Genomic DNA, 22,993 nt, shown 5'->3' with positions numbered 1-22,993 from the left:
AATAAATAGGTGTTTTATATGTCAGCTTTTCCTAAAGTTGAAGTTTTGTAGTTTCAATATTTTAGCTATTGAACTACATTAAAAACTTGCTGTATGTTTTAATTCTATTAATAGTGGGGGGTTGGTGGGTGTTTGGCTAAAATACTGCTGTTAGCAGTATTTGCTTGCAGAGCAATTTACATATTTTTTAAATCTGTGAGAAGCAACAAAAAGAGGAAATTTGCTCAAGTACAATAGAGCAAGGTCAAGTGATTGAGCTAGATAATTTGTATTACTGCATCATCAGATCAGTAGTTAATTGCTCATGTGCTTAATTCCTTTTTTGAAGTTGTAGGGTATATCCCAAAATGGTAAGCTAAGTAAAAACAAAATCTGGGCTTTTTTAAAATAGTTTTACCACATGAACATTGCTGTAACATTTGTAAATGCATTTCTAAATTGTTTCTACTTAACCTGCAAGAAAAATGCAAAAAAATACATAGATTTACAGAAACTATTCTTTGTGCAAAGCCTTGTAATTTTCTGACCATTCAGTCAGATTTTCTGAGTTTTATCAGTGTTGTTCTGTGGTCCCAAACTAGTTTTCTTATTCAGCACGACTTGTGTCTGGTCCCAATTTCCTGTCTTTCTGCAGGGGCTGAGGAATGACTTCCTCAAAGAAACAGTTGTTCCTCCTTTTCTTCTCTCCCATATATCCCAGTGACTCCTTTCAGTGGTTTCATTCGTTCAGTGGGTTACACCCACAGTCCACACTACTAAAGTTGACTTAGTACACTGTTGCTGTGGGGTATTTCCATTTGAATGCGGTGTCATTGGAATAATAGTTCCTTTTCTATTAATGCTTCTTCAATGGTCAGTTAAATCTGAATTCATGAAACATGCAATGGACAGGAACAACATGAATTTACCAGAAAAACATCTTTTTCCTAATATGTAAGCTAAAATAAAATATCTGTCTACTTCTTCCTTTTCTGAAAAGAAATCAGTGATGGACCTTAGCAAAAATGTATGACTGCTCTTTGCTTACAAAGTGCTTAAGGAAAGAAATTTTTTTGCTTGAAACTGTAAAACAGCTCTGTATTCACCTCTTTTCTGTATATTTTTCCTGCTGGGTATTACATCTGTACTCAAACAGGCTCAAGCATGATTTTTCTCCTCACATAACTCACAGTCTGTGTGCTTTTATTTTGGATGATACTGTTTTAAATTTGGAAATGCATAGAATTCAGAAGTAGAGTGATAAAGGAATTGTGATCCCCCAGTTCATAGTGTGTGATCTTTGTACTGTCAGCGTGGGAAGGTTGTGTAATCCTCTTTGCCTTCTTAGTTCCCCTTCCCTCAGCCCCCAGCCTGGATGTAACTGGCTCTTGATGATGCCGTTTTTTTATAAATTAGTCAAATTTGCTTTTACTGGCATTAAATGAAGGTAGTGCCACCTTCAGTGGTGTTTTATTACAAGTAATGAATGGCATACCAAGCCTACCATGTAATGGGAAAAGATCATAATATTGTTCATTCTCATAAGCACATTTATAAATTGTCTGAAACATTGACAATATTACATTGCCTGTGTGCCCTATGAAGATCTTTCCTCAGGATGTAATTGAGGTCAAAAGATTAAAGAGATTTAAAAGACTGTTAGATGTATGGATAACAAAGGCTTCCACAATTATTTATTAATCTCTGTGCTTCAGGAGTTAGCGAGGTAACTGTGTCTGAGAAGGAATGTTACTGTTCTGATGTGTAGTTCTTGTAACTGAGAGTTTGACAGTCCTCTGCAGCACCTTATATTATTATCCTTTGAGTGGACTACTGAACTGATAGAATGATGTCTTTTCTCTTCATGACTGATATTAGTTTTGCTTCATAAAAAATACAAAAGTAATAGGTTGAATTACACTCGGAGAAACATTAGTTTCCATGTGATAAATACCCTCTTTTATCATAAATTTAATTCTTCTTACTTAGTTTTTTGTGTGTTGATGTACAGATAAGCGGCTTTTATGCCTTTTCACACGTCTTTGTAATTTAATATTAAACGTCACAATGCCTTTACATTTTGACGAACCTGAAAGTTGCTTTTTACCATCCTTTTTATTAATGTGTGTTCAGACCAAAACTGTGTATATGTATTAGTAGGATTCCCTTCTTATCCCAGTCTATTTACCAGCTTTTTGTCAGTTATGTGCTTATATAGGCAATTGCAGAGGCATCATTGCTGTTCTTGTTGCGCGCATAGAAAATATTCACTTGTAAAATTAGTAAATTACTTTTCACTTGGACAGTCTGGAAATCATTGTTCCTTATTTCCACTTACATTTGGCATCTTAAGACATTGATAAGCCTGTTTAAAATAATATCGACTGTCCAAAACTTTGATTAAAAAATAATTCTAAAGGCAATTTGAATAACTCTGAAAATAGGTTAACGTACAAATAGGATGTTCTTAAATAAAAAATATTTTTATTTCTATACTTATAAGTGCCTCTTTTGTTTAGATCATTGGAAAGTGGTGAATATAGCCTGTGTCAGTTAGACTATTTTAATGATAGTATTCCCTCTGTAGCATCTGTTATTGCTGATAACTTGCTTTTTTAGTACCTACATTCTATCTAGTAGTTGATAGAAAGCAAATCTTTCTCTTAAGTATAGTTAGTTGCGAACTTTTTTTTTAGATAAAGCAGGTTTTATTAAATATTCTAACTTCTCAAGATCCCATCCTTAGGATGTAGATGAATGACAGGATGGTAATTTGACTCTGATGTCCTCATCACCACAAACAATTTAATTCTCTAGATTATCGATTATCCTGAGTTGAGCATTGCCTTCAATCTGCCTGGCATTTAATTTCTGAAGCACAATGGGAAACTGAGATTTCAGGCTGTTCTTTCTAGGACAAGAAAATAGCTTCCTCTTCACATCTATTTTTGAGAAGAGTCCTGTATTACATAAGGAGTGTCACAAGTGTGGAGGTGTATGGAATCTTATAGGCAATCTTAGATCAGTGTTGTCTCTCTTGGTTGTCAAGCCATCAGTGTACATGATATAGGGAAATCCCTGGTTACTTCAGAATACTTACTGGTTTGCCTGGAAGCACTTTGCTTTGAACTTTTTTTTCATTACATAAGAAAATCTCAAGCATCCAGGTTGTAATCTGCTAATAAAGTAGTCAGCAGCTCTAAACTTCAGACTGTTTGTTCTGAGAAAGCCTTTTTGTGGTTTTCACATTCAGATTTCTCGGGTAGCTCTCTAGGAGCTGAAATCCATGTAACAGAAATATTCAGCATACTGCCTGAAAGCAAGTCCATTGTTATTAAAGAAAGGCACTACACAAGGGAGTCTCTTTGGTCTGATACTCCTTGAAACCTGTCGCAAAGCTTAGTAGCAGAGTTGTTGCGGAGCCACTTTGTTTTCAGGGTTTAAATTGCCATTCACAACTTTGAGATTCTCAGGCTGTCATAGAGCTCAACACTGACATCATACAGAACCTGTGCATCACCGGCCATCTCCTGTGTCACTGAAGGTTTGGTGCGTCGGTTTTTACTGCAAACAGTGTCTCCCCTTTGCATTGTTGGCTCTTACCCTTCAAAGACAGTGTTGGGCATTCTTGCCAGTACTTTCTAGCTCTGGTAACAATTGGTTTGTTCTTGTTCTTGGTTCAACTGTAATGTTTTTTGGCCAATATTAGTGTCCTTGTGCTGAAAAAGCACATTTATATTTCTTGCTCTTTAGCTTTTTTGGACCCAGTTATGGGTCTACTAATCATGCTAGTAAAGTGGATCAGAATTACCATTGCAATCCTTTTATATGTTTCTTTTAAAGCCTTCACTAATAAATCTAATGTTTAGGAATTCAGGATTCTGCGTTTGTGTACTCATTGTCTGGACCTAAGAACAGCCCATTAAGATTACCATTTGACAGATGATTATAAATCCATGAGAAAATAGTTAATGAAGATAATTGTCAGAACAACAGAAACTGTTCCAATGAAAGTGGGAGTAAAGTTCAAAGCACCTAATGGACTGGAGTGGATGGACTGTTCTTTCAGTTCTCTCACATGAGAGTTATTTAAAATCATGAGTCCATTGGTGAGGCATTTTAACAAGAGTGTTAGATTAACCTATGTCAGGGTGTTTTATTGGACCAGCTGATTAATTAGGAAAGTGGGGAATTTTCAAGCTCACATGCCCTTCCTCTGGCTTCACGAGTGCTCTAGAACAATTATTAAAGGAAAGAATAATTACAAACATTTAATGAAATGGAATGAGAGTTATAAGGGTACTAAAGAGAGATTGTGCCAAACTGCAGTCATCTGCTGTCTGAGCTGTTAGAAGACTCTTAGTAGAGTACCCCAGATCAAGTTTTTGAATTGTTGTTCCTTAATACTGTTCTTTTTAGAGTAGATGTATGCAAATTAAATGCTGTGATTGTATTATCTTTTAAATTTGTCCATGGAAGAGGTATTAAAACGTTACATGGGAATAATTTTAACCTTGTCCCTCATAATTTGATTCCTGTCAGAATGAAACCTATTAGGTTTCTGGAAAACCAGATATGGGGCAGACTGAATGAGATTGGTTGACGTTGCTGTGATCTGAATGCTGTAATGGTTTTGAATGGATCCATATGAACAAAGCAAAACTTCCAAGACCAATTTGATAGCTGAAAAGAAAAGCATGCCATTAGGCATTCTACTTTGTTGACTTCTCTAGGATCCTAAGAGGACCAAAAGAGCTTAGGACAGCTGCTCTGAAGCTTCTCTTAGGACAGCTGCTCTGAAGCTTCTCTGGTAGATGTGCACCCAAGTTTCTTGGAGTGTTGGTGAAGATTGTCTCAATCAGGAGAATGAATTTCTGTAGTTGACGCTGCTCAGTGTTAACTGAGCATGAAACATTCAGATACATTTTTACAATGTTCCAGTCTGTAGTACTTTGTATCCGGCCCCTGCCAGTGGCGTTCCTAAGAGGCTGTAGTAAAAGCTCATTAGGCTCTTGAGAAAGCTACCAATCTTTTGTTTGTTACTCTTAAGTGCTTTCTCTGAGGAGTTCTGTGTTTTAAATTACCATCTTGTTTTGTTTAATACATCCATTTGCAGAATGGATAAGTTCAGCAGGAAACTCTAAAAATTATCTAGTCTAACCATCTTGCTCAAAGAGCGTCAGCTAGAGCAGGTTGCCCAGGACTGACTTGAGCTGAGTTTTTAATATCAGCAAGGACAGAGACTCAAAAACCTCACTGTGCAACTATCTCTGGTGTTTGACTAACTTCACAGTAAAAAAATGTTTTCTTGTGTCTCAATCTGTGCCCATTGCCTCTTGACCTGTTACTGGGCACCACTGAGAAGAGTCTGTCTCGTTTTCTTTATCCCTCACTTCATGTATTTATACACACTGATAACATTCCCCCTGAGCCTTCTCTTCTCCAGGCTGAACACAACCTCTCCTTGTGTAGGAGGTATTCCATTCCCTTCATGAATTTTGTGACCCTTTGCTTGACTTGCTCCAGTATATCCATGTCTTTCTTTACTGTTGACTCTCTAATGTTCAAGTAGCATAGCATATAAAATTTTGATTGCCGATACAGTATTTTCAGATCCATATGAGCTACTCTCCTTAATATCAGCTCTACTCCTTAATAAAATTATCTGTATTTAATAGGGAGAAAAGTAGCCCTTTTTTATTTAACCTTTTTTGAAAATGAAAAAGGGGAACAATTAACATGTGCACCTTCTTCGTGATTGTTGATACTACCTTTTCATTTTTCTGTATTTTTCTTTGCTGTTTGTTAAATTCTTTAAGACATCCTTTGAGTACTTACTCTCATAGACAGAGAAATCTGATCTGGATTATATGTTTGGAGGAAGATAACTGGATTAGTAACTGTTCCCCACCGATTAATATGCAGAATTTTTAAAAAATATACAAATTTTTGTACTAGAGCTTATGTACAACTTTTAGTGCCCATTGTTATATTAGGAGAATTCATCCCAGTTTTGTGTATTGAATTTAAAAAATGGGTAATTTCCTTTTGTTTTCTTTGAAAGGCTGAAGAGCTGTTTGTCCTCGTTTCTGTATGACTGACCTACTAGTTATAACTGATTAAACACTTAATACTGTGTTAGGGTGTGTTTTATTTCTGTTGAACTATCTGCTGCAGAACTTCGCTGATCATTTTTTAGTTAGCTCCTGTCTGCTTTGCATCTGAAGGAGGTACTTCAAAAGCAGAATTCAATGTGTATTTCAAACCTGTTTTTCTGGAAGTAGGATCAATTATAATGATCTCTTAGTGAAGATAGAACATTCAGGGCAACAATTATTTTTTTTATTAGAATAGTGATTTAGCACTCACGAGTTGAAGTCTGTCGGCTCCTCTATAAATGGGAAATGTCTGGTTTTAAATTTTCCTTTTTAATTCTGAAATTATTAGATTCTGAAATTCTCTGTATTCATGTGCAAAAAGTTAGAATTTTCAAAATGAATATAGCACTGCTTTAGTTTTCCTTCCACTTACTAATAATTCTGCCTCTATTTGCAGTAGTCAGGAATTTCAAGCTAACTGAAATAGAATATAATGATCTAAACCTTTTTTCCTAGTCATATTTTCTTCTTCCATAATATTGTTCTTTGCTCATACCTAGAAGACAGTGGATTTAAAAAGAATAGATTAAATGAAAAATTAAGCTAATTTAAGAGCTTCTGAGCACTAGCTACTTCAGAAGACAAAAATTTTGTGCAAAGCAGCCTGAAATTGCCATGAACTATGTGTGTGTTGGAAGTGAAAACTCTATTAAACTCTTGTCTCAAATTAACGACAAAATATCCCTGATCACAGTCCAGTTCAAGTCTGAGAACACTGTGTTCAGGACACAATCAATACCCCCAATAATAAAAAGAAGAAACAAGCAGAAAGTCACTCAGCACTGTAAATTTCAGTAAACTTTACTACTGATCAGCACTGAATAAGTGCCTCTTTCTGAATTACTGTTACTTCATTGCTAGAATATTTATTTTATGTTTTCAAGACTACTTAAGGTGAACAACTGTTCTCTGAACCTGTTAGTTAGATTTAGCTTTCCATTAGTGCCTCAAACTCAGTATACTCTCTCTTGGAAAGTGAGAATAGAGGAACACTTTGTATTCAGAAGGATGAAAAAAGTTTTTCTTTGATCTGTCTGGGTAGTAGTGTGGGGACGTGTATGGTATTTCAAATGTTTCAGAACACAAAGTGTGAAAGCTCGGCCTGGCTTCAAAGAAAGAGAGATTTTTTTCCTTTCTCTGGTGGTGTTTTCATCAGGTACAGGTTAATTTTCAGAAGGCTCTGTAATACTCTACTCTGAAGATGTTTATTGTGTGCTCCTGCTTGGTTTCTTTGGCCATCAGCTTCTGCCCATTTGATCCCCCCCCCCCCCTTGAAGACTCAAACATGTATGTTACTATGCTATTCATCAGTACTTCTCATTTGGGAAGGTATGAAATATGTTGTCTGTGACTTGGAGGTCCATCCAAAGGTTGCTGCCTTTTCTTGTTGAGCTGGAGTCTTAAGAGCATTGCAGAAGTGCACACTGACCTCCTCTGCTGCAGCCAGACACATTCAGATGCATGGGCCAGTCCTGTCCCCACTTAGTTCTCCCTACCTCCTCTTGGAGAGATTATGCCTTTAAGTGTTAACTTACTGTGTATTGCTGAGGGTCTCCTTACTCCAACATGATACAGCCAGATCTGTGTTTGCCCTTGGATGGACAGGGGACAGGAAGGTGGGAAGCAGACTGTTGGCAAAAGGAAACAAGGTGAGCAGCCTGGGTTGTAGTAAGGGTTTGGAGGCAGCAGGAAGCTAGTTTGAGACAGCATTGGAGACAAGAAAATGCAGCTATGTTTGGAGTGGAACCTGAGAAATATGTATTTGAAAAAAGAGAAATGAGAATTTGCCTGTGACAAAGAAAATGGTGAAGTATATGAGCCTAGGTTAAAAATAGCATAGAATTTCAGTCCTTTTCAGGTGCTCCAGTTTTCAGAATTTGACTTGGAAAGTATGTTTTTTTCTCTAATATACGTAAGCTTTTCTTCTTTCTCTTTTTTAAGCATCTGCAGTTCTTTCCTCTTACCTTTGACATAGGCCTGCATTCTGGTTTGGGTAGTCTCATTGCAGTTTATGTAGGTGTACTTGTACAGTTCATTTGTGTACTGCCAATTTAAGGTACAAACTTGCTAGGGATAAGACTTGCATTTGTGACTGCAGCTCTCAGACTTGGAATCATAGGGGCAGTGCTGCAGTATGGCTCTGATCTCGCAGAGCTCTGCCTGCACTAGATTCTCAAGTGCTCACAGGAGGTCTTGCCTAAAATGAACTCAGTGATGCCAACGACATGGCTACTCTTTGGCACCTAATCTAGTAAATGTATTTTTTTTCCACTACCAAAACCGGTAGTGTTTGAGTTTCTCCAGATCATAAAATAGGTATAGTCTGAATGAAAGCATAAATTTGGCATTGCTTGTTTGTCAGTGAATGAGATGGTTATGCTGAAAAGTTGCAGGCAGTTATTTTCTGAAACATGTTAGATTTGTCCAGTATCACATTAAAGTTCTTCTCTGCGTGGCTACATGTAATTTTATTTTTAGCTGGTTGCATTTGTGCTAACAGATTGGATGGTGTTTGCTGTAAATTAAATTATTAAAAAAAACCACAAAACCTGTTCTTCAGGTTGAACTCCCACCTCCTGATCTTGGCCCAAGCTCTGCACTAAATCAGACACTTAACTTGCTACGGGAGGTTCTGGCGTCTCATGACTCATCTGTTATTCCACTGGATGCCCGTCAGGCTGACTTTGTGCAGGTATAAGAATGTTTGACTGCTGTGTGTGTGTGTGTGAAGAGGAGGGAGGGGGGAAAAAGGATGTGTAAGTTAATTTCAGTGCTCAAAAGATAGGTGGAACGGTAATCTTTTTGTCTGGTCTCATTTTGGAGCTTTCCACCAAACTGGAGTTTGTAAAGTGAATAAGAGGGTGACTAACAAAGTGGATAATTACAGTACGGTATGGAGTGCTACTCTTAACGCAGTATCTGAATTCTGTTATGCAATTACTACTCCATTAAGTAAATACATCCTCAAGATTGCACAATTACCAATTATCTAATCTGGGTTAGTCTTTCTCCTGCTAGGTTGGAATCTGTTCTTATCAGGTTTTTATACTTTCCCTATCACTGTGGTAGCTGATCACCTGCTGACAAATACAGTAGAAAACTGTTTTCACAGTTGGAAACTCTCATTCCTCTTTATTCTGCTTTGGGAAATAAATACGTGATAGAGACAGAATGAGGTTAGAAGCCTTGTGTGACATGATTTCCTCCCTCCCCTCCCTCTTTTCTGTGTATTTGCTATTTTAGGTTCTGTCTTGTGTGCTAGATCCGTTGTTACAGATGTGTACTATGTCTGCAAGTAATTTGGGCACAGCCGATATGGCAACCTTTATGGTGAATTCACTCTATATGATGAAGACTACTTTGGCTCTCTTTGAATTCACTGACAAACGTCTAGAAATGTTGCAGTTTCAGGTAAGCTTTAACAGCCTCGAAAGAAAATGAACTTATTACTGATCTTTGCAGACTATAAGTTGTGATGTGAACATATTTATCTTTGATAATGTCAGCTTTGGGTCAATTCTAAATTGGGGAAATGGGGTAAGAGGACTTCTTATCAGAGACCATGACCAAATAGCATCTTTCATTTTAAACAGACAAAAGTTATTAAAAGATTGGGGTTTGTTTGGGTTAGTTGCAGATAAACCCAGATCAGTGAACTTTTTCATTATCCTGATCATTCTGATATTTGTCTGCAAACTGTATGAGAAGAGCATATGGAAGTTGAAAACGCAGTCAAATAGTACTCGATCATCATCTATTTTGTACTAGAATATAGTGTAGCTGACATAACTACTTCAGTCCCGCTTTCTACCTCTCTTTTGTTTGGTGTCCCCTAACATCCCAGGATAGTAGTTCATATGTGGTACCATTTTGAAATGGAAATGTAAGTTTAGAAACTATTGACTTGCAAAAACTTGGTCACTGCCCATTTTTGTTTTGCTACAGGAACAGGTCTGCAGTATATCTCAGGAGAGCTTTGGGAGCCAGGGGACTTGAAAAAAAAATTACAACTTCTTATTTTAAGGGATGAGTAAGGATGGGCTGTGAGCCATTTTTCACCTTCTGCTCCTAATCAGAATTTCTAGCTCCTTTTACTTCTGAAACAAACCTCACCAGACAACCTCACCAAACTGTCTGGGGTATTTCTAATTTCTGTTATCAGCTTTTATTTCCCAGTAAATGTTGCAATTGATTTATTCTTCAGATAAGCAGTAGAACTGAAGCATATGCATTTAACACCATTTACTTTCTTCAAACATTTTTAAAATACAGGAACAGACTGAAAAAATATCTTTAAGATTATACATAAGTAGGTTATTCAAGTGGAGTTAGAATGATATATTTAATAGGAGAAAGATTTTTTTTTTATAGGTAAAAGAACTCAGACAGTTAAAATCTCCAAATTGAAATACTAAGATTTCCCTCCTGATTTAAAAAGGAAGGTGTGTTTTTGTAAACAATTTTAGGAAGTAAAAGGTGAACTCTTAAAATATCAGACAAATAAGTCTTACTATTTACTAGATGTTATTATAAATTTTTTCTTTTCTTTAGGATTGGAAGAAAAAAAAAAGAAATGTGGGGTAGTTATCTGTAAAAATGAAGTAATAATGTATATATACCCAAATGTCTCAGTGAGACTGCTCAAACTAAAAAATGATTGCTGCTGCTGAGACTGGATTTAGGCATTAGGTTTCTCTGCAAAGTGAAGATTATATTAAGTATATAAAATACTCTTATGACCCTTTTTCATATGGAGATAGTTAAAAAAATTGATAACTAATTTCAATGTCTGCTGTTCTTTCAGTTAACTTTTATCAAATACGTGTTTATCAAAATTGAATTTAAAATCAGTACTGATTATGATTTAGTTTGTTTTATTCTCCTTATTAAAGACTGTCTCTTGTTTATTATAAAACTGCCATGCTATTGTCAATACTTTCAATAAGAGTTGAATGATTTTTATCACATATTTTCAAAGAATTATAGGAAAATAAACATATAGGAATTTTTAAGATTAGGACTATAGTATTCTTCATTTTTGGTGCTGTTGTATTCACAAATAAAAAAATAGGTTCTTCTATTAGTTGGACATGAAAGAATTCTTTACATTTTTATTATTGGCTCCTGGTAATATGGAAGGTGTAAATGGATAAAATAATTATGCTCTATTTGTAGTTTTTCCTTATTCATTGATCACTCTCCTTCTTATTTGTATTTTTTTCTTCTTACTTGTGTTTCTATTTCTTTCAACCCCAGAACTTGTTACATTTAATATGCTCATACACTTTTTATAAATACTTTATGCTTAAAATTTCAGATTGAAGCTCATTTAGATACACTCATAAATGAGCAAGCTTCCTACGTGTTAACAAGAGCTGGTCTAAGTTACATATATAATGCTCTGCAGCAACACAAACCGGAACAGGTAAGCTTTTAGAATTTACATGTTGATGAGTTACTGCATACTTGCCAACCAGTAGAATTTTGGCACTAATATTTTTGCAAATTAGGCTTCCTCTGAAAGCAAAACCTCAGTCCTGGTTCCAGTAAGAAAACCCCAGATATTACTATTGGACAAAGGCACCTTGCAGCTACAGATTTTCCCTACACTACATGTTTGGCAAGCTTAGCAGGTTTGATGTGCAGCAGTCCTTCTCTGCTGCTTGTCTGGGCCCCATCGACAGACTCCATGCACCACTGATATCCTGTACGTTCTCAGAATAACTGTGTGGGTAGTTTAATACACGTCAGAAAGTGTCTAAGTCAAGCTGGCTTTAAAAGACAAATATTGGGTAGGTAAAGCACCAATTCCTTAACACCTAGAACATATTAGACGTGCTGTGCATGTGGCATTCACCTTTCTTCATTGTTTGCTGTAGCACCACACGTGGAGTTGATACCTGCATGCTTTAGGTAATTGCTGCTTTTTTTCTTCTGTGAAAAATTGGCAGATGAGTTTAGTAGTAATTTGAAACAGTTTCTTCTTTTGTCCTTACTCATTGATGTAGCTATTCTAGTACCAAGGCAGTGAGATTCTCAAAGTGAAATCTTGAGATTTCTTAGAGGGAGTTGAAAACTTGAATTCAGAGCTCACACTCTTCCTTTCTTTTGAAGCACGGTTGCTATGTGTCTATAGGTGTTAATATAGCCCTTCTTCCCTTCAGCTGTGTCTGTGTCCTTTTGTGATCTTTTGTGAAAGTGAAGAACAGTGTTTTCTGGAGAAAGCAGAACTCTGCTGGAGAGCTTTATGTTGTTTCTTCAGCTAATAATTTTGCATGAAGTGCCCAAATTCAACAGATTTTTATGTATAAAGATGAATAAATAAATGCATAAATAATCTGACTAATAACTCAACTTAGTTTTCTATTCATGAGCCTATCTCCTGTTCTAAAACCAATTTCAAGTTGACTAGAGTTCTTAATGGCATGTAGCAATTTTCATATATCTGTACAGCTGCCTGGTTGCAGAAGTGATTTCGCAGAACTTGCTAAGGAGTTGAACAGCATTTATTTATACACTGAATTGCCATCCAGCACAGAAGATTTACTGGGAAGCAGGTCTGAATTCTGCATGGTCCTAGTACAGATAAATAGAGCAAAGTTGTCCTCTGTAAGTCTGGAACACCAAGGGAATGTGGCCAGTTTGCAGTTCAGTTTTTATTCTAAACCTTGTGGAAGGTTTAGCCTTATTTAATGGTAAAGAAGGAAGAAGGAAGAAAATTATTTGAAAGGGCATATTAAAAACTCTGTATTGTCAGCTTTTAATTTAAGAGTGGTAGAATACAAATGAACTGTTAACAGCATTTCAGTACTGATACGGTAATATAGTTTCCAAACATTTAAGATCCTGTAGCAGGACCAAATAAAAATGTACTGCTGAACTGATTATACTGTTTAACTTTTTCTACATGCTAGTATGACCTTTTTTTTGTTTGACTACTGATTCTTAGGGTCCTCTTTCAAATTTGTCAAGTATGGATTCCGTGTCCCTGAAGGTTGCAATGGTAAGCATTTTAAACTTTCATATTATGATGGTGATGCTGTGACATGGGAAAGAATGCTATTAATTATGTGATGTAGTAGATATTCATCTAACCAGTCATACTCTTTGAGAATAGCTAAATGACGTGTCTGGGAATACTTTCGTAATTTGTAGTAATTTGACCACTTGAAGTAATAAATACATAAATTATTTCTGAAGGTGTAGTAATAGAATATTAATTTCTAAGTCTTGAGAAACAGAACTTTACTTACAAGAATGCTATCCCATGAGTCATCTTAAATTGCTAAAAGCAAATACTTAGCTCTAATTAGTTTTAATCACCAAAGTTTCTTTTTTTGCTTCTGCTTTGAAATGTAGGTTCTGCTATCATTTATAATTTTAGTCCTAAGGCTTTGATTTTATGCAAATAGTTCAGCTTTATTCAGAAGTTAGATGCTTGATATATGTCAAAGTTATATTTTTTAAGTTGAAAGCTACAATGTATTTTAAAGCAAATTATCAGCCGATATTTTTTCTTAGAGTGTGTGAAGGCTTTTTTGCATAGAGATAACAATATCACAGTTCAGTAGACAATAATGTATGATCTGTCACTCTTCTTCCTTAGCCAAGTTGAGCTTTATTCTGAAAGTTTAACTGTAAAGGCCCACTCATCCAGCAGTGCATGTATACCCCCATGAAAAAAGGTCTTTTTAAAAGTATTTTTTTTTAAGATTTTATTTTTAAATTTTATGTTGAATCCTTATGTGTTAGCATAGCTGCTTTTTTCTCTTTTCAGATTTTAAACCAGTGATTCTCAAGCTGGTTGGATGAACAAAGCTCTGGCACAGAGCACTCAGTGGTTTACTCAGATCAGCATGCGTTCTCATTAAAATTTATAAATTTTGCATTTAAAATATCTTCTATTTATCATGACCTTGTAGATCAACAAGGACTTTATAGGCTCTAGCTTGGGGACCTTGTCTTTAAATTATATATATATATATATGCTGCTCTGTTATCTGTAGTGGTACATAATAATTTCACTTAAATAGTTAGAAGAATCCAACTGTTTTATTTTCTTCATTACTTAATATCTGCTTCTGTGAACACACTTTATCCAGAATGGAAGCAAGTATGCTGAAATCAAACCCACATAAGTCCCATCTATCAGCATAATCTGTTGGTTTCTGAAACCAATAGATTTAACCAATAGGATTTAAACCAAGAGGGAGTATTTTTAAGCAGATTCACTGCCTCCAAATTATTTTCCAGGTCCCAGCCTTTTTTCAGTGTTCATACATGCTTGCAGATGCTGTGCTAGTCAAGTCCATAACCCTCTCAGTGAAAAGCTCTCTTGCTTTCCAAACAAGGGCAGAATCCCCCCAAGAAATTAATTTGTGAGAACTGTGACTTCATTAGTCACTTTTGCCTACATCTTGCACATTTAAATGATGGATGGATGTGGGGTTTAGGGTTTACCAGCTTGAGAATAATCATGCAGTGTTCAGGAAGGTTGCCATCATCAGATAAACTTGCCTAGGGCCCTGCCTGAGTATGTAATGCAAAGGATGGAGATTGTACAGTTTTTATGGGTAACCAATTCCATGTTTGATGACATTCCTGATGAGAATTTTTCCTCTCACTATCTAATCAAAACTCTCCTTAGTGTAATATGTATTCAGTATTCCTTATGTTTTCATCTGTGAGAAAAACTGGTTTCATCTTCTCTATAGTCACACATTTGATGATTAATTCATGGTTTGGGTTGGAACGGACCTTAAAGACCATCTTCTTCCTGCCCATGGCAGGGAGTTTGGAACACCTTCCACTAGACCATGTTGGTCAGGGCCTCATCCAACCTGGCCTTGAACACTTGCAGGGATGGGGCACCCACAGTTTCTCTAAAAGATTGTTAAAGACAGCAGTAAGGTTCTTTCTTAGTGTTTTCCTCTCTACACTACTAGAATCAAAGTACTGTCCTTTTTTCACTACATTACATGGCAGGGGAGAAGTAGGCTTAGAAGCAGTTTCAAGAACCCTGAAGTGGGTGATTTGCTCTTGGTTTTCCCAGCATAAGCAGTGATTCCCTGCCAAAAAGTAAAAAAAAAAATCTTAAAACACGTCTAACTTGGACGGAGTAGATTTCTCTCTGAAATGTCTGTATTCCCTCTGCACTGAATAGACAAGGTCTGATTTTCAGTGATGTGTGCATACCTGCACCAGATGCTCCGGAAACGTAGCTGGATTCTCACTATTTGCCCTTCACTCATATTCCTCAGAGTTAGAAACAAAATTTTGGTGGCAGACGTGCTGAAGTTAGACATTTATTTTGGTCTATTAAGTTCTACCTGTTTTAATGGAATGACTTTTCAGAAAGTTGTGGTTTTACCTATTTACATATACCAGGAAGGTGTTAATATGTTGAGCTCATATTCTCTTCCCCTCCCAGGCTCAGTTTGATCGCTATCTGTCTGCTCCAGATAGTCTATTAATGTCCCAGCTGAATTTCCTTCTGAGCGCTACTGTGAAGTAAGTACCTTACCTTTGTATTTCTATCATGCTTGCATAATGGTCAAAAAGATGAATTTGATTAGGTTTTAGATCATGATGAGAGTTCAAGTTATCAGCTGTGATCGTATTTGCATTGTCCTTCAGGTCACAATTCAGTTTTGTTCTGACTCCTCTTTTTGAACAAGGAGTGAGGAGTATGTAATTCTGTAACTTTCTGAATTAGTTACTCTAGATTTAATAGACATCATCAAAATTAATTACGTTCATCTATTTTGAACATGTTCTGATGAGTTGGCAATTTTTTGTCAACTCATCTGTAAATTGTTTTAAAACTATTTTGTAAGCTTTCCAAAGACAGATGAAATATGTAATTCTTCAAGATTTCTTTTATCCCCACTGCTTTGTCAGTTCTAAGATTTTCAACTTTGTTGTCTTCTGTTGTAGAGTATTGGCATTCTGTCTCACTGAATATTGTGCTGAGATTATTTTACTTTTCACTTAATGTATTTTTTTTTAGTGATTTCTTCTTTGAGGTATGGAAGTGAGAACTTTATTATTTATCTCTTCTCTTGTTTTTGAATATAACTGAACCCTAAGGCTAGGGAAAGTGCCACGACTTTTTTTCCAATTAAATGTGAACCATGTAAAGATTTTCTGTAGTACTTAAACTCAGAAAATTATATGCTGCACTGATCAAAAACTTTTCTTGACATTATTTTTCACACTTTTGTGAAGAGCGCAGGTTACAGAATGTATCAGAAATTGAGACTAGCACATCATATTTTACATAATGCAATAGTAGCTGGAGTTTCATTACTAGTACCTGTTCTCATTGGATTGTATTACAGGATCTTGCGATTAAAAAATGACATATGTCAAGGGAAAAGTAAATATTGTTGGGAATTGAACAGAACAGTTCAGTTGTAAGGTACCTACAACGATCAGCTAGTCTAGTTGCCAGGTTCTCACGCTGTATTGCTCAGGTTCTCCTCATACAAAGACTTCCACTGTCCTTCCATAGAGCTGGTGCATGGCTGGGCATGGGGAATTCTGATGCTTTTCAGCGGACATTGGGTGTCTCTGTTTACCATTCCTGCAGCTCAGCTGGCAGAACTGACCCTGCTGTGTGAGAGCTCTTCTGTTCCAGTACAGATCAAAGAAGGCAGTAATGTTAGTGAAACATTGCAACTTCTGCTTCTTGGTGTCAAGCTATTAAACATGTATTTTAGCTCTTGTTTTGTTGTTTTTTTTTTTAATGTGAGTCTATTTAAAAGTCATAAATAACAGTAAATGTATTTTGAAAGCCTCAACTTTTCACCGCTAACACAGAAGCAATTTTAAGAGGTAGACTCTATGATACCATAAAGATTCAGGCACAGTGGAATTACCTGAACTTCATCTTCTGTCAGACAAACCAAGATAAACTAGTCATGTAGGCACTCTTTGCCTTATCCCATGGAGAAGCTTTTTAAACCTCTCAGTGCAGTTGAAACCGGATTTGTATTATCTTGCAGCAGTGGGCAGTCGAGAGGTAAGAGGGAAGCCTTGCATGAGCGTGGTGGCTATGGCTGCTACAACTCAGCTGACATGCAGAAATTTATGAACCTGCTATAATCAGTGCTATAAGTCCATTAACCTTCAAATGTGTAGCTTTAAATACAAGCAATCCTTTTGAAGTTAAAATACCTATTTACAGAGATGCATCCTTGTAGAATCTCAGTCTTGATAGTCAATATTTTCTGTAGTAAATAAACCTTGAAAATTCAAAATTTTTTCAAAATTCAAGCAAAACGTTAAACTGGAATTCAAATTTTAATCTCTTGCTATAGTAGTTGAAATTTTCAGTTCTGAAGACATCTTCCTTGAAATCAAATAATTGTGATCCACAGTTGCAGTGGCTGAGCTGGAACCTTTGAGGTCTTTGTTCTCAGAATCAGAACACATGCTTTTAATAAGGGACCAGTGTATTACATACTTACTGGCAGTATCATTTAAGCTTTACGACTATGAAGAACATTCCTTCCAGCTTTTGCCAGGACATGCTCTTGTCTTTCAAATTCCTTTGCTCATTTAAAAAGTCTTAACCTATGTATTTATATGGTGGTTGGTCTTGAAAAGCCCTTTTCATTTGTGTTGGATCACAGAAACTGAATGCTGGAATTACTATTTTTAGAAAGTGCTGCCATTTGTGTTAATGTTAAAATGTATCATGTTGTTATGGCAACTGAAATCCTAATGTACTGATTAATGACACTGACATTATTTGATGGAAAGACTTGTGTGATGCTGTTCAGTCCTCTGGAATATTTTAACAAACTTTTTTTATTTATTGATTTGATACAATAGTTTCATACAAAATCTGTGTGCAATACTTTCTTAAAAGATTTCATGTTACAGTAGCTTAGTGATCCCAGGCTGAGATCAGAGACAGTTGTTTTACCTGAACACCCTGAATATATTTCCCTTATAATAGTGGATCTGCATTTGCTATTATAAGGCCAGTCTCTTTTTCAGATATTCTAATAACCTAGTAATACTGGCAGTTGATGTTGTGTATTGAAAAACTGGATACTGTGTGTCAGAATAAAATGAAGGTTTGATCTTTTAATCTGCTTTCTCGTAACGTCTGTTCCTTAATGTTTCCTGTAAAGACAAAGTTTGTTGTGCTTGATCTTTGAAATTTCTTTAACTTATCAATTCCAAACAGTTGTTGAATTCAGCTCTGATTCTAGTGGATGCAGTTTTGGTGTCTTTGTTCCTTTGCTGCATATTACAGCAGGGCTGAATCTGGATTTGTGGTTACCTTGGTTTCATCAGCTTCTGCTTGTGTTCCACTTGTATGGATTTGGCTGTAAAATAGTTGTAACTACTATTTCTGATAGATAAAAATGCATCTGCAACTGTAAACACATCACCATGATGATTAAAGTAAACTGATTCAATGGACAGTGTAAAATAAAATTATTAGGTTGTCTTCAAAAAATATTAAACTTTCCAGTTAAATTTAGCATTCAGCATCTTTGTGTTGTTGCTCATTCAGAAAAATAACAGGACACAGACTTTATCGCATTGTTGGTAAAAAGTTGACTTTTAAATCTCTGACCTCTACCAGTTCTTTTTGACTGATTATGTTATCAGATGCTGTCAATATAAAGCAAATAGAATATATTTGCTAGTGGATGAAAAAAAAAAGTGTGTATTTACAAAGGACAGTCAGAAACCACAGGAGGGAGAAGGTAGATCACTAAGTTTATCAGTCTTTTAAAAGATGCAGTGAAGTGCAGGTGGGAAACTATTGTATGCAAGTTAAATCCTTCTACTAGTTTTTGCTTCACTGTAGAAATAAAGAAGGTAATTTCTTGGTTATCAGGATCGTATGTGAGTTTGTCTGTGTACAGTACAAAGAGAGAAAGAAGGCTTTTGTTTTGAAACTTCGAGCTGTTTTCACAGTTGAAGTAAAAGGGCTTTTTAATGCAACTTACACTGATTTTTAATGTGCATTTTTAATATCTGTCTTTAATTCCGTATATGTAGCAGAGTTATATTCCCTGCGATTTGCAAATTATGTTATTTTGTTTTGTTTTTTAGAGAGCAGATAATAAAACAGTCAACAGAACTGGTCTGCAGAGCTTACAGTGAGTTATATGCAGCTGTGATGGATCCTTCAAATGAATATAAGGATCCAGAAACCATACTACACAGATCTCCTCATCAAGTTCAGGCACTCCTTTCATAGTCTTGCTTCCCCCAGATCTATCAGAATCCATAATTCTGTATTTGCATTGAATTATTTTTCTGCTTTGAATTTCAATGTGTAACTGTATAGTTAAAGTATGTAGGAATGCTGTTTTGTTTAATCTGCTCGGCAGAAGTCTAGTCTTTCCTGTATCTCTGAATACTTTCTATAGACCAGAAAATAGAATATAGATTAAAAATTATTTTAATGTATTTCTCTGATGGAAATGGACCTTGACAATGTGCAGTCTCTTTGAAAAAGGAGAAAAGCTTTTTCCTTGCTGTACATAATTCTTTCAACTACAGATTTAACCAGTGTCTCTTATGACCTCACCAATATTTTTGTTTGCTCCATTGTCTGTTCTTTCACTCTTTTTCTCAGCCTATCATCAGTAAACTCTGATAACTGAAATTTTAATACAAGTAATACACTTTGAATGACTCATACATTACTTTTGCAGCTCGTAAATCATTTCAGAATACTTGATGCTCTTTTGCAAATCCTCTTGATTAAATCTTTGAGTCAAAATTTGTATGGATTTTTTTGGAATCCCTTATCTATGTTTTCTGTAAGAAAAAGAAATGTTTGAACTACATACGTGTACATAACCTGGAACTTAATGCTTTTAATTATTTGTATAATTTTGTTTTACTGGAAGGATTTTGGTTTAGTGCAGTTGTTCAGTAGGAATCCTTGTATCAGTTGAAACTTGCTGATCTCTTAAGGCTGGGACCAATAACAATGTAGGTTAGGAAAGTGGCTTGCACAGCAATATGGCCATTTCTCCTTCACGTGTTTATGTTTTTTGTTTTACTTCTCTTTATGTGCAGAAGTCGTCCATCTGCTCTAGTACAAGCATTTATTCAGTTCATAATCCACCAGGATATTTTCATGGTTCACGTGTCTGCAGCAGTGCTCCTAAAAATTAGTTCACCTGTGGCAGCCACAGGTTGTCTTGGGAATTATATGGGAGAGCCAGGGTGTGCAGATGTTCCAGGCTGATGCATAGAGAGCCATAAGTGAAGAATTCATTTCTTTCCTCCTTTAGTGCAAAGCTGAAGCTACTCCATGTAGAAATCCTGACATAGAGTTATGATGTAGGAGACTTTGCTTACAGGAAAAAACAAAAATAAATAAGTAGGACACTTGTTCTCTGTTGGGCCTTGTGATAATTTTCTGCAACTTCCTTAAACATAGACTTCTTTTAGGAAAGTATTGTTAAAGAGAAACCTTCAGGAAACAAAAAGTTAGTAAAATGAATTTGTGACTAGTTCTTTTGTTCATTTGTTTTTTTAAAGATAATTTAAGCTAACTGTTTTGTTAGAAACATTTCACTTATTTATACCCCTCTTTGCTGTTGTATGAGTGCCACAGAGTTATTACAGTTGCCTGAGTTTACTCTCACATTAAATGTGACTTATTTTATATATATCAAGGGAGAGATGAGCAGTCATTCATATTGAATAACTCATTTTATTTTTATTAGTAATAATATTCCACATATAAAATATATACTTAGTGGCAGCTAAGTCTGCAGTTTAGTATATGCTTGCAAAAGAGCAAAACATAAGAAGAGCAGCAGCAATACGTTTTAGCCTCTCAGAAAACTCATTGCACAAAATACATCCAATGCGCTCAGAAGCAGCTTCTTTAGTAATACCACAGCAAAGCAATAGCTCCTTTTCCAAATGAGTATAATTTGTTGGTATAGTAGAAAAAGACCGAAAAGTGAAAGTGTCCCTGGAGTTCTTGGATCAGGCATAAATCTTTCTGTAAATATGAATGTTAGATTTCTTCTGTTTAAAGTCTCTAGACCTGTAAGACAAAAAATTCTAGAATCTTAGAAAACCTCTAATGCAAAATTCTGCTCTTTTACCAGGTAAGGCACTTTATATTACTCAGATTTTGCATTACCATAGTATACATTCAGGCGGCTGTTCATTGTTGTTTAATAATGTTAATATTGCTTAATATGCCTATAATTATTACCTAATAGATGAAAATTACATTGGTTGTGAAAGGACTATAAATTAGCTTGTTATTAGATGAACATGCTCATAAGAGTGAATTTTTTCCTGAAATTACACTCAACCTCGGTCTCCAATAATCAGTCAGTAGTTTGCATGAGGATTAGTAAGAAGTTGCTTCCTATCTTTGATTCCATATAGAGACTTACCCGTGATTTTGTCTTCTCTTGATAAAAATGCAAAACCTATAGAAGTTGTAATTTAGGCAAATCAAAGTCAATTGGTAATTTTGGTCTGTGCAATTAAAGTAAATGACCAATGGTCACAAATGAGAAAGGGCATCAATAAAAAATTTGATTACTGACTCTGTCTTCCATGTTGTTATTTCCTCTTGCTTGCCTTCCTAAGAGGAGGAAGGAAAAGGTGATTAGATTATGACCTGCTTTTTCTAGCTTGGTATTTTTGAGCCTTTTATTTTACAGATTCCAGGATTTCCACACCAGAAACTGTAAAGCTGCTCCCCTGCCTGGGCTGAGTCAGTCAGCCCTTCTGCTGCTGTCCTTGAACACTTTATATGGAGGGCCATGCCTTCAGAGACTGACTCTGCTACTCTGGACTGGGCAGTGATATGACTGGGGGAGACAGGAAAACAAGGGGGGGTTTGAACACTGCCCATAGGCAGCACTATTGGCATTTGACACTCTGACAGCCCCACTCTGAGAACAGATGTGTTGTCTGGTACGAAGAGCACTTTCATGGGAAATGGGAGAGCTGGGTTCTGGGCCAAAGGAGTTTGGAATTGACATCTCCCATCTTCCTGGAGAGCACCCAACCCTATGACTGTTGTGTAGCCTGAGATGGGGCAGGTCTGTTTCTTCTCTTGAATTTAGCAGCTGTGCATAAATGAGTGCAAAATATGGGAGGCAGGACATAAAATAAGCAAGGAGGAGTTTGGCCCTGTGGCACAAACATGAGGGCTCTTCTTAGGACTCCAAGATCTGAATTTTCCTCCTTTTGTTATATAGGAACCTTATCTTTGACCTTTAATACATGAGTCCCTGAAACAGAATCAGTGTTCACTGCTATGTGTCCAGTTTTCTCCTCCCTCCTTTATAAATATTCACACCACTATGGAAATAAAATATAGAACTTGTTTTAATTACAGCAAGCACACAGCAGCCCAGCCATGGTGATTTTTTGGTTTGTATTACAGGAAAAGAGAAGCTCAGGGAGGTTTGGAAGGGTGATAATATATTTGTTTTGAAGCATGTCAGAGTGCTCCTCCCTGTTCTCTAAGATTTATGACTCTAGCCCTGCATTTTGTCTGTTAGATCCAGTTGTAATTACTTTTATTAATGTTTTTGAAATATGTGTTGAAGGAAGATACTTTCAGAACTGCTAAACTTTTCCATTTACTTAAAAAATTCTATCTGTTCTTGATCCCTTTGCTTGCCTTGCTGAGTCACTTTGTGGGCAACCCAGGGGGTGGGAAGCTTATAAAATTTTGAAAATTAAACAAAGAGGTTAGACATGTTTCCATGAGTGAAACACACCCTCCAGAAAGCAACACAGACATAGGTGTGGGTATATTTGAAATCCACTGTCACCTGCTTCTGAGGGAAAATGCAGAAAAAGAGACATTTGCTTATGATGAGGGCACC

At 36.1% G+C, this 22,993-nt stretch overlaps 1 protein-coding gene across 2 annotated transcripts in view; it reads left to right on the top strand.

The window, feature by feature from the left end:
* The window catches only part of COG6 (component of oligomeric golgi complex 6), a 54,570-nt gene extending 32,874 nt beyond the window's left edge, over positions 1 to 21,696 (top strand). For both annotated transcript variants that reach the window (XM_064645804.1, XM_064645805.1), the window contains exons 14-19: positions 8,698 to 8,829; positions 9,381 to 9,548; positions 11,455 to 11,562; positions 13,087 to 13,140; positions 15,568 to 15,647; positions 19,218 to 21,696. In XM_064645804.1, coding sequence (XP_064501874.1) covers positions 8,698 to 8,829; positions 9,381 to 9,548; positions 11,455 to 11,562; positions 13,087 to 13,140; positions 15,568 to 15,647; positions 19,218 to 19,365 — 690 coding nt within the window. In that variant the 3' untranslated portion in view covers positions 19,366 to 21,696. The remainder of the gene's footprint in view (positions 1 to 8,697; positions 8,830 to 9,380; positions 9,549 to 11,454; positions 11,563 to 13,086; positions 13,141 to 15,567; positions 15,648 to 19,217) is intronic.
* The last annotated feature ends 1,297 nt before the right edge of the window (positions 21,697 to 22,993 follow it).

This window comes from Pseudopipra pipra, chromosome 2 (genome assembly GCF_036250125.1).
Source record: "Pseudopipra pipra isolate bDixPip1 chromosome 2, bDixPip1.hap1, whole genome shotgun sequence".
Taxonomy (NCBI): domain Eukaryota; kingdom Metazoa; phylum Chordata; class Aves; order Passeriformes; family Pipridae; genus Pseudopipra; species Pseudopipra pipra.
The sequence above is the reverse complement of the archived record's forward strand: the minus strand, read 5'-3'. Positions and strand labels throughout refer to the sequence as shown.